Source organism: Myotis davidii, unplaced genomic scaffold (genome assembly GCF_000327345.1).
Source record: "Myotis davidii unplaced genomic scaffold, ASM32734v1 scaffold1107, whole genome shotgun sequence".
In the NCBI taxonomy this organism is placed as follows: Eukaryota; Metazoa; Chordata; class Mammalia; order Chiroptera; family Vespertilionidae; genus Myotis; species Myotis davidii.
Window position 1 is genome coordinate 171289 of NW_006300016.1, and position 13035 is coordinate 184323.

The 13035-nt window shown below is 33.3% G+C and overlaps 1 protein-coding gene across 1 annotated transcript in view; it reads right to left on the reverse strand.

Moving 5' to 3' along the window:
• CFAP47 (cilia and flagella associated protein 47) overlaps window positions 1-13035 on the reverse strand; it is a 458234-nt gene that overhangs the window by 47489 nt on the left and 397710 nt on the right. Inside the window, 1 exon segment of the mRNA XM_015571970.1 lies at window positions 12347-12442. Coding sequence (XP_015427456.1) covers window positions 12347-12442 — 96 coding nt within the window.

Here is a 13035-nt window from a genome sequence, read left to right on the forward strand (position 1 = left end):
AATAAAGGGCATAGAAAGGAATGGACTGACTATTCTCGGAGGGGGACGTGGTGTGGGGGTGCGGGAAGAGATTGGACATAAATCGTACACCTATGGATGAGGACAGTGTGTGGGGGTTAAGGTCAGAGGGTGGGGTGGGAACCAGGTGGAGGCGAGCTATGGGGGGAAAAAGAGGAACAACTGTAATAATCTGAACAATAAAGATTTAATTTTAAAAAAAAAGTAAAACTCATTTTTCACAGATGATATGATATTGTACATAGAAAACCCTGAAGACTCCATAAAAAACTATTAGATTTAATAGATGAATTTGGCAATGTAGCAGGATACAAAATTAAAAACCAGAAATCTATGGCATTTTTATGCACCAATAATGAACTCTCAGAAAGGGAAGCTGAAGAAACAATCCCATTTACCACTGCAACAAAAAAATTAAGATACTTAGGAATAAACTTAACCAAAGAGGTAAAAGACCTGTACTCAGAAAACTACTGGACATTTATGTTTGCTTTTTTAAAATCTAAGAATACATTAGCAAAAATAAAAACAAAATAATACTCAAAGAAAATATTAATTTTAATGTAAACACTTCATTGCTGACTCAAAGTCAGTGAAAATCCACTATCAGAGTTTTGTTACCAGCGACAGAGAGTTTTCTGTCATGAAAGGCCATCAGGCAGTTGCTGCATAACCGCTGACAGTGAGAGAAGAGTTTTGAGCTTCACATGAATGTGTTTGCAATAGAATATCTCGATGCTTCTTCCAACCTGAATATTCTATTCTTTATAAATAGAAAAGATAACTAAGATTAAAAAATTAGTGTCAGGGAATTGAATATTGTCTTGAAAAATAGCTAATTTTAATTTCAAGTGAAATTACCCACAGGGAATTTTAAGATAATGTTTACTAATACTACTACTGGTACAACTAATATACCTTACTGATCAGTTACTATGCCTTCCTTGTCCTCTGCACTGTACTAAGCAGTGTGTGTGTGTGTGTGTGTGTGTGTGTGTGTATAATCTCCTTTTTCACCTGCAGGAATACACTTCAATAAAGTATAGAGTATGAGCTTTAGAAGTTTAAATCCATGCTGTTACTCACTACTCCTGAAACTGAAAAAGTCATTTAAATTTCTAAGTGAGGTTTTCTTCAAATGAAAAAGGAAGCTAATATAATATACCTATCAAGGTTTTGCTATGGCAAAGGTATTACTGTGGCTCCATCCATATAATCCCATTTTGTACAGCATACATTAACTCCACACTATTTTATTCTCTTATTCATTCAGAAAAATACTATGTGCCATGCATTGTAATCAGCATTAAGGATAAAACAGAGAAGGAAATAAATTCCCTGCTTTCATGGGTCCTGCATTCTAGAATGTGTTGGGAGGGTGAGGATAGAAGTAAAGCAATAAACAAAATTCACTATATGCATGGTTTTTATTGAGTACATTTTTAAGTGCTAGAGAAGGTGTGGAAATTAATTAATATAGGGTGATTGAGGAAGGCCTCTGTAATAAAATGAGCAGGGTACCTAACTAAATTTGAGAAACCTCAGATACCTGTGGGCTGAATACTGAGATATAAGGTGGCTATATGAGTCTTGATTTAAGGAGGGGCCAAAGCAGGACTATCAATTCAGAAGTTGTTGGAAGCTCATGTGTGACTAAATGAGATCCCCGGTGAAATGAGTGTGAATAGAAATGAAAAGACGAGAGAAGACTAAGCCTTGGACCTCTGGGAAGTCAGGGGGACAGGAACAGAGGAAAAATATGCAAAAGAGAATGAGAAGAGCTTCCTAGAGAGATAGAAGGAGAATCGAGTCTTGGAATGCAACTGTTTCTTAAACAGTGAGAAATCAGATACATCAAGCAAAGCTCATGAGTTGAGCAAAATGAGGACAACATATAGATGATTAGGTCTGGCAAGATTATGTTACCGATGAACTTTAAAAAAGCAATGTTAGTCCCGCTGGCATGGCTCAATAGTTGAGCATCGACCTATGAACCAGGAGGTCACAGTTCGATTCCTGGTTAGGGCACATGCCCAGGTTGCAGGCTTGATCCCCAGTGTGGGATGTGCAGGAGGCATCTGATCAATGATTCTCTCTCATCATTGATGTTTCTACCTCTCTTTTCCTTTCCCTTCCTCTCTGCAATCAATACAAATATATATTTTTAAAAAGAGCAGTATTAGTAGACAGATGGGAAATAAAGCTGGATTTTCTTGGGTTCAAAAAATAATGGTATAAGAAGTGAAGACAGTGAGTATAGACCAGCTTCCAAGTTGTTCTGCTATATAGAAGGATCAGAGAAATGGGATAGTAGCTAGCAGAGATTAGGGATAAACTGGCATGTCTTTTAACATTGAGTACTTTGATTGCATGTGTATGTTGATAGAAATAAGAATTAGTATAGAAAAGACACAAGGGAGAACTGGAGAACTCCACACAGTTGAGTAGGTGTGTGGTTCAACGAACAAGCAGAGGGATGGCCAAAAGAGCACAGAGAGCTTTGTGATATAATGGGAAGGATCACAAGGCACATGGATGAAAACAAAATTAGAGTGATCAATATAATGGAAGGACCAGACAAGACTCTGATTTGACTAAATATTCTTAATGACACAGTTTCAATTATGAGAAGGGGAGGAAATGATGAATGTCAGTAGTAGTTATCAGGTTTTAATTCACTGCAGTAAATTTTATTATATCAAATTTTATTAAAGGAAAATCAAGTTCTATCAAAAGTCCATGCACTCACAATTGTATTTCTCTACAGTCCTTTCTCTCTATCTATGCATCTAAACATACCATGCTACCTGTTTAAAAGCCTTATGTTCTATAACTCTTAAGCAGTCCTTTCTTTGTTAGAATATGTACCTATATTTGTGAAACTAAAAAACTGCATATAATGGTGGAAAAGAGAAATGGCACAGTGCCTTGGGTTCCATTTTACAGCCCAGACTTTATAAACTATTTAAATAAGTTTAATTTCTGCTCTCATGATAGAAATGTTCTAGTGGTATAAGGTGGTCTAAATTTTAGGTTATAGAGATTTCTCTGAAGGACAGGTATCCAGGCATCTTTGTATACCAAGAGCTGTAGCTTTGTTGTTTTTTGTGCCACCCCCCTGCCCCCAATAGAATCAGTAGCTTCACTGGCTAGTTAGGAAATAAATGCTATAAATCTTAATTATAAATCTATGTGATTGGAACCTGAACTCATTTGTGAGAAAATTGGTCACTTGATATAATAGGAAGGGAAATTTTATTTAAAATGTGAAATTATGCTCAGCTGCCAACATAATTTAGTGAACATTCATGACAATTGTCTGGCGATCTGGGCCTGCTTTATGTGCAGGCAGCAGCACACATCAATAAATGTCACTAAACACTGAGTTTTGAAGACATTTTCAACTTCATTAGTGGGAACATTTAAATTAAAAACATAATTTTTGCAAATAACATTTTTATTATTGATGTCAAAATACATGATATATGTTAACTAAAATCAACATTAGACATTAAATGAAGCTATCTAAATGTTTTCTGTACCTTCTTAAAACCTGACTCTTCCCTGAGAACTCACTGGTTCCATACAATCAGAAAAATCCTCATCACTTCACTATTATTAATAGTGGCATTAAGTATCCTAATTAATTTATTTATATTCTTTGATTTTTACATTTTAATATTTTGTGGCACTTTATGTCATCCCAAAATAAATTATAAAACTAAGAGAATCATAATATATAAATGGACAGAAAAATCTATATTGGATTCTGTACAAATATTAGAAACAATTATATTTTCTTCATGAGGGAAGTTGTGATAAAGAGCTTAGCACCATTTACATGTGATAATAAAATGAATAGCACTTAGTGATGGCTCCTTCTGCTCTTTTAAAATACATATATTTTTTATTTATTTGAGAGAGGAAGGTAAAGGAGAGAGAGATAAAAACATCAATGATGAGAGAGAATCATCGATCAGCTGCCTCCTGCACTCTCCCACCAGGGATCGAGCCAGCAACCGAGGCATGTGCCCTTGACTGGAATTAAACTTGGGACCCTTCACTCTGCAGGCCAACACTCTATCCAGTGAACCAAACCAGCTAGGGTGTTTCTTTCTGCTCTTATCAAGGGATCATCAGGGATTCCGTTAAATGCCCAGTTACTATAGGAAAGGAAATCCATTACAGCTACCAAGATTCAGGAAGAACAAAACTGGCAAAAGGTAATGAGTGGTTGTGCGTAGACACAACAGGGAAATACTAAAAGGATGTTTTCATAAAGTGCATTCATCATATCCATTTTATGAGATAACTAAAAAAATATATGTCTAATCATTCTATAAGATTTAATTATGACTTGTCCATAGAGCTTCTGATAGGAGAGAATTTCAGTTGTGTACTTATTTTTTGCTCATGGAGAGCATGCAATTTATATCTATTTAATCTTACTTTTAAACTTAAATATGCAAAGGGATGTCAGCTAAAAGAAGGAAAAAACAATTTCAATTCAGGTGTAATTGGATTTTTGACATATCACATAAATAGAGTCTGATTATATTTGGCAGATCCATATTGATTTTCATTTTAAATTCTTCTCAGCTAACATACTTTCTTATTTCTGGGATTTTTTTTTTTTTGCTTTAAATTAAATAAAGGTTTGAAGTGATAAGAAATTTTAATTAACTTCACTGACTGAATGTAATATTACCTTGGAATTGGGCTCTGATATTTTTTTCATACCAAAACAAACATAATGAGAAATTTAATATTTGTGTAGTATAAAACAGAAATTTTGTTTTTTAGAATGTACAAACAGGTCATAAGGCATGGCTTAGAACGTATTTTCACTTATCAGAGTCTAAGAATTAAAACAAAAATGTGAAGACTACAAAATTACATTGTTTCTCAAGTGACCCAAATGTGCTAAAGCTGTCACCACCTATACTATGTCTCCAAACTTTCTTTACAGTATCCATCTCTTTGAGGCTCTTGCAGAGAAGCTAATGTATTCTATGTTCTTCCATACCAGTGGTTTCTGTGTCAGTGATCTTCATTCATTAGTTATGCCACAATTTCTTCTATATTTTATGCATGTGGCTCAATTTTAAGCATGTTTTATTGTTTTCCCAAAACAGGCACTTGATACTTGAGCCCAACATAATAAAAATATTATCAGAGCAATAAAAATTCCATTTCACAAAACAAAATTTCACTTTCTAACTCACATCTTGTTTGATTCTAAAACTCATTGCAAAGAATATAATTTTCCTTTCATTTTACTATTTGAGCAATTTATTCTAAATTATGTCTTTTCTAGCACCTAAGAAAAAAAGTATTCATTTACTGATGGGCTGGAAATTTGCAAAGAGAAAATGAATCATGTATGACTCCGAGGTTTTCAGCAAGATAAACTAGATAAACAATAGTGTTATCAACTGAGATGGAGAAAACTTTGAGGAACAAATTAGCCTAAGGGTGAGGGGACAAGTGTATCAAGAGCAATATTTAGTAAGAGATACTTACTAAATATCCATACAGTTAAAATTCAAGTATGGAGTTAGAGATATAAATTAAGAGTTTATAGTGGGTGGATAGTATGCACAGCCTGAAAGAAATGATCAGAAGGATAATATAACTGGAGGAGAGGTAAGGCTGAACACTAAATCAAGGCAACACCTAGAGTTCTGATAGCAGATAAGAGACAGAATAGAAGACTCAGAAAGAATGAACAATGACATAGGAGGAAAACCAAAAGCCAAGTCAATATGACAATTCAAGGAGAGAAAAGTCAACTATATCAAATGCTACTAAGAAGTATAGTAAAATAAGGACATAGCATTGACCTATAGATATTGCAACATGCAAATCATAATTTTCTTGACAAAAGCAATTTCAGTTGAGTTGTTAAGATTAAATCTTCACTGAAGGGAGTTAGACCATTGAGAATAGAGACAAAGAAGTAGAAACAGTGAATATAGATAGCTCTTTCTAGGAAATCATGGTGATTGCCTTTAAAGCTATTAAGTTCTAAAAGATATATCCTTGGGTATGTCATTTCTATTGATTGTAACAAGGATTCCAAAATTAAAATGATATTAATGTTAATAATAAAAGTAGTAGCAACAACTAAAGAAAAATTATTATCCTATAAATTTGTATATCCCTCTATATGTAAAAAATGCTTTGAGACAGAGTTTGGGATTCACATTTATTATCTGGATTAATGCTGATTAATTCACCTTAATGAATCATCATTGGCATAACTCATGTTGTTTAAAGATACACTTTCTCATTTTTAGGATTATGTATAATTTATATGAAATATAACGACATAAAAATAAAGAAAATTGTATTATTTTATTCTGGAGAAGAATTTTGGCTTTCATTCACCAGCAATATAACCAAGTTGTAATTGTGGAATGCTCTCTTGTGAATTTATGCAATAATTTTGTGAAAACAAACATTTAAGTTGAGTGGTATGTGTCATCACTTAAAGATTATAGATAAGTAATATGAGTAGTATTGTAATGTACCCCGCGAATCACAGAAAGACGCTTCAAGAAGTCGAATTAAAGAGTCACATTTATTGCAATCCAGGACTACGAGGGGGCCATGCACTCCAAATCTCGCAGTGTCCTCCCTAGCCCCACATCAGATTTATATAGGCAAAGATCACAAAGGTATTGATTACATCCCAGGGTTTGGAATGAGGAACCTGGTTTGCAAAAAAGCAGTTTGCAGAAGCAGAAGCAGTTTTACTTAAGCATGTTATCTAAATTATAGTTTTGGGTCTCTGGATCACTGAATTGATGGAAACACATTATCTAGAGCCCTCGGGTCTTGGGACCACTGAGTCAACAGGGGCACATTATCTGGAGCCCTAGAAATCAGAAACACCAATCAGAAGAATATATGTACCCCCATGTTCATAGCAACACAATTTACAATAGCTAAGATTTGAAAAAAAACCAAGTGCCCAGATGAGTGGATAAAAAAGCTGTGACACATTTAAACAATGGAATACTATGCCGCTATAAAAAAGAAAGAACTCTTACCATTTGCAACAGTATGGATGGACCTGGAGAGTATTATGCTAAGCAAAATATGTTAGAGAAAGATAAGTATCACATGATCTCACTCATATATAAAATGTAATGAAAAAAAATGAACTGATGAAAAAAATAGATGTAGAGACATATAAGCATGAAAAGTCTTTAGGACCTCAGAGGGAAGGCAGGGAGATAGAGTGGGTGGGAAGAAATCAACCAAAGAACTTGTTTGCATATGTGTATAACCCATGGACACAGACAATAGGGTGGTGAAGGCCTGGGGTGGGAGACTGGGGTAGGCTAGAGGTCAATAGGGGAAAAAAGGAGACATATGTAATACTTTCAACAATAAAGAATGCCGACTAGCAGTGGGATATCTGAAGCTGGCTCATAACCCAAACTTTAGCTCGCAACTCAAAGCAAAAAATTGGCCGAGAGATGGCTCGTATCTCGAAAAACTCGTTAGTTGGGACACTTGTAAGTCAAGGCCCCACTGTACTTTCAACAATAAAGATTTAAGAAAAAAATAAAGTGGAATACTGAAATTTTTTAAAGTTACATGAAAATGGCACTAACTAAAATTATGTCTGGTTAATTTTAATTATACATATATAAAATTATGTGAAAACATATAGACCTGCTGTTTTAAAGAAAAAGATTAAGTGGAATAGAGCAACATGGTCAAATGTATCCTTCCCATCTGCTTTTCTGCGAGGAATCTTTATCTAACCAGAAAAGGATTCCTTGATATTGTGATTACTCTGATGACAACAATCTAAATTAAGGCTCTAAATATTTTATTTTAGATTAAAGAGAAAACTTTATTAGCCCTTATAGAAATTATTAAGATTGTGTAAAATGTTTTGAATAGTGTACTGATTGTTAGCCATTATATCATGGAATATCAAGAGTACTAAAGAGATAGAATAGTCATTATGTAATAATACTTTTAAATATATTAATCTTTCTCATGAAAATTATTAAAGGATTTTCCTTCAGCAGAGAAAACTTATAGTTTTAACTAAAGCCTTTATATTATCTAGAAAGCCATATGAAAAAATATAACCGTGAGCTCTTGCATTTAAATTCAGAAATAAAATATTAAGTATAAATAATCACAAAAGTAGCTTGTATTATGAGACAACAAATTGTATATTTTTTGTAGCTATCAAAGCACAAAAAGAGTGAGCTATATTGTTAATACGATCACTGTTTTGAGAGGTGCTCTAAAATGGATTTGAGCATGCTTTGATCATTAGAACACATGCAATAAATATTTAAAAAATAAAATTTAAGCATTTCTGAAGACACAAAGTTGGTGAACTAATAAAAATCCATAAAGTGTATATTGATATGGTTTCAGTTATCACAGAAATGTCATTTCTTCCTACATGTACAGTTGTAATTTAAGTTATAAATTAATTTTAATTATATATATAAATTATAATTTAGTTAAAATTTAAATTTTAAATAACCCTAATAAATATTCTATCAGGTTTCTTTCCAAAAGTAGTCAAGTTTAGTATAAAGTTCATATGGATAAAGAAACAGGGGAGAATAGCCAATAAAACTCTGAAAAGAGAATGTAATGTGAAAGAGGTATCTTTACACACATATTGAGGCACATTATAAAGCCTCTCTAATGGAGACAGTGTAGTTTTGGTCTTTAAGACAGGTGTAGTGGAATAGTAGAGATTACCCAGAAAGAACCCAAGTATATATGACAGTGTAGTCATGACAATGTTAACATATCAAATCAGGGAAATAATATGGGCTTTAGAATAAATCTGAAAGAAAGAAAGCCACTTGGATAAATGGAGGGAGGTACCATGTTCTTAGATTAAAAGACTCAATAGCTCAATATTTCTCAGATGCTAGTTGCCCCCATATCAATGTATAGTTCCAATACAATTCAAATTAAAGTCCTAGCAGGGGTGTATTTGGAAATTCTAAAACTCATGAAAGTGCAAAGGATCTAGAATAACTAAGAAAATGTTAAAGAACAGGAACATTTTCGAAGACTTATGTTACCACATCCAGGCTTGTCATATAGTTGTAATAGTTAAGACAGTATGATATTATTGCAAAGACAGAAGAATAAACAACTGGAACTGAAGAGAGAGTCCAGAAACAGACTCATAAACACAATGTCACTGGATTTGGGAGAAAAGTGTTACTGTAATTCAATGAAGGGCAGGATGCCTTTTCTATAAAAGGTGCTAGGATGATCTGGTATATATATTGAATAAAATGGCCCTTGACTCCTACATGTCACCATATTTATAATTATTGAGGTATGCATCAGGAAAAGTAAATAATACTTCTAGTAAAAAGAGGGATATATCTTCATGACTTCATATGCCAAGCTATCGAGATTATGGTCAGCATACAGTACCTAGATATCAGCGCTTTGTGAGAACTGCCTTCAGCTGAAGAGTCACTGAAACTCCTTTTCAGGGTAGACTGCACTTAACAATGGATTGATGTGGGCAGTGGGGGAGGGAGGATGAAGCTATAATATCCTGGCCTCCTCATCCCAAACTGGGGCAACTCTGAAGAGCTATAGTAATTTCAGTGCTTGCCATGTTTTATCTGAAACCTTTGTATCTATCTTCTCCCTCTGTTCAGTCTTGTTTCATTTTCTTCCCCCAGTGGTGTAGACCATGAGGGCACTCCCTAATAAATGCCCTGCACACTAAACTCCTCCTCAGAGACTGCTTCCCAGGAAAACTGTTTTGCAACAGTGATAATTAAAATACTTCTGAGTGAAATATGAAGATATTTAAAATTTTTATTTCATTATTTATTGATTGATGTTTTACAGCTATCTTCTATTTATGACTGTACTGAGTAATTGGGTAGGAGCACAAGTCCTACATTCAAAGCCAAGCTCCAGCATATATTGGGGGTGTGACCTTGGAACTAACTCCTACATGTCTCGGTATATTCATCTCTAACATCGGGGTATTATTAGAATCTATCATACTGTTGGGAGGACTAAATCAATTACTATTTATAAAGCACTTAAATAGGCCCTGGCAAACAGTACATTGCTATTGCTCATGGCAAGTAACACTGTTTTCCATTAAAATACTATTAAGTAAATAATCATTTAGGTGACACAAAGATGTGCCAAAATTTGTAAAGGTGGAATATGAATGAATGACTGAAATTTGGTGATATTTTAAAAATTAAAATGTTGAATAAAATAGAGAATATAAAGAATTAGGGATATGACAAGGAAGAACAAGGTTTGATTATTTTAAAAATATAGATATACCTACAAAGTTGGATACTTTAAAATATAGATTTAATATAAATACAGAAATAGATATCTACTGTTCTGTAAAAAATCCATTTCAAGAAAACTGGTATTCACCATGGTAACAAGACTATTTAATCAATAAGCAATTGATGAAAATTAAAATAATTTGTCTAGTAAATGTTTCACCTAGATGACAAATGAATTTCAGAAGCAAAAAATTGTTACTTATTTTTAAATTCATTTTTCGAAATATATGAAATATATTCCCTGGCATGTACTGGCAGTGTACTAGGTCTTATCTACGGTATATATATATAAAAGCCTAAGTGACCGAATGATTGAATGACCAGTCAGCTGGTTACTATGACATGCACTGACCACCAGGGGGAAGACACTCAATGCAGAAGCTTCCCCCTGGTGGTCAGTGCGTTTCTACAGCCAACCTCCTACAGCCAGCCAACCTCCTGCAGTCCCTCCTTGCAGCTGGCTGGCCCCGATCAGCCCCAAACAGGAGTGGGCGAGACGGCCCCAATTGGCCCTGATCGCCGGCCAGACCAAGTGACCCTACCCATGCACAAATTCGTGCACTGGGCCTCTAGTCTGTTATAAAAAAACAACAACAAAAAATCAGGAATCATCTTTGTATTTATCTATCTTCACTTATACAAACAATACTAATAACCCATACTTATATATAAAATAGGGCTTAGACATGTATTCACATAAGTAATTGCATTTGTACTTCAAATAAATCTCCTATTAGGTAAAACTGATTTTTCATTCTTTATAATGTCCAAAATGGGGTCTAGAAAGTACAGAAAATAGCTCAAGCTAATACAGTTTCCCATGGTACAGTCAAAACCAGAACACAAATTCCCAGACTAAGAAGCTTAAAGCCCAATCCCTGTATTTTGGCTGCCCTTCCCAAGGTCATAGAGTGAATTTTATGCATATGTAGATTTATAAAGCAGCACCTTGTTCTCTAGTGCTACAGAATGGTATATAATAATGGGGGGGGGACAATATTTAGGAGGCTATCATTTAAATCAACATCTATTTAAATATTAGTGATCTTGAACATAGTTTCATTCTTTGGCCATCTGTATTTCCTCTTTTTTGAAAGGTTGTTTTTAGTCCTTTTAATGTATTGCAAATAAATAAAAGAAGAAGAGTTTGAAGTAATACACAAGAAGTTCAACTTTGCCATTAAGCAACTGTTTTGTTTTAATGTAAGTTAATGTTGTTGAATTGCAATTTCCTTGATTCAATAAAAATAATACTAACACCCACCTCATGGAGTTGTGAATTAATGAGATTTAGAATGCTGATAGAATTGAATACAGTAAATATAAACGAAAGTCATGAACCTATTTGTATTGGGGTGTTAGTAGTGGTTACTGATTTCAGTTACTACTTGTGCATTATGTTAATATAATTAATATTTTATCATATTTGCATAACTATTATTAGATTTTTTGCAATTAAAAACATTATTTTAAAACATTTTAAAGAAATTCATATTTTGGGGGCTTTTGATTTTTAAGCAACTTAATTATTTCTTATGCCTTAGATTTTTTTCCTATTCATCAGTATGAAGGTGGGATGATTAATATACGTAAAAATAGATGTCTATCCTGTAATAATTTTTCAGGGAATCATTAGCTTTGCAAAGATGCAATTATTTTTCATAAGTATGAGTAACTTTAGTACACTAGCTATTTTTAATTTTCCAAAATCATCTTTGGCTCACACACTTATGGATTAAGTGGTAGGATAGTCAACTACTTTACAAGTTGTACTTATGTGATATATAAAGAAAAATAGCAAAGATAAAATGAATATACATAAAGTTTACACTATCCATGTTTTTCTATCAACTTATTAAAATTTGTCAAAATTTTTAATTGGTGCATTTAATTTTTATCAAATATTTATTAAGACATCAGACATAGTTCATCTTCTCTAAAATGTGATAGCAGATAGAATAACAGAATATAAGGTAGAAATTCTGTACCGTATGAGTGATCCATACTAAGCTTGAAGGCAGCAGTCTCAATGAGGAAGCTATCGCACTGAATGCCAAGGACGAGATTCTTTGGCATTTCCCGACCTAATAAAAGTATAAAGAAATATTACATTTCAATGTCACATTTAAGAGAAAAAAAATATCAGTGGAGACTGAAACTGAATCAAAACTCTCCTCTAATGACACATTTCTCAGATGATTATTTTTAAAACATTATAAAATCAACTCATAAATCCTTGGAATTTTTATTTAAACTACTCAAATAACAGATATTACTGAGACCCTGTTTGAGCCAACAATTTAATTTGGATTGTAGTAGTTAATATTTACATATGCATAAATATACATTTATGAAACCAACAAAAATTTAAACCAATAACTACAAAATCAGTCAATTATCCAAGACATACTAACTGGCTACATAACAGGTAATTGCTTTCAGGGCTACCATTTATAAAAGATACAATCTTTGTCAGCATAGGCATTTATAACTTTAAGTATATTGAACTAGTTATCAGCTGACACTATCCTTAGAAAGAAATGGGAATGAATAATGTTACAATCGCTATGAAGGGGATTTTGTAACATACAGTAAAATAGTATATCTATATCTATATATCTATATACCTATATATGTATATATATTTATATATATCTATATCTATATCTATATCTAT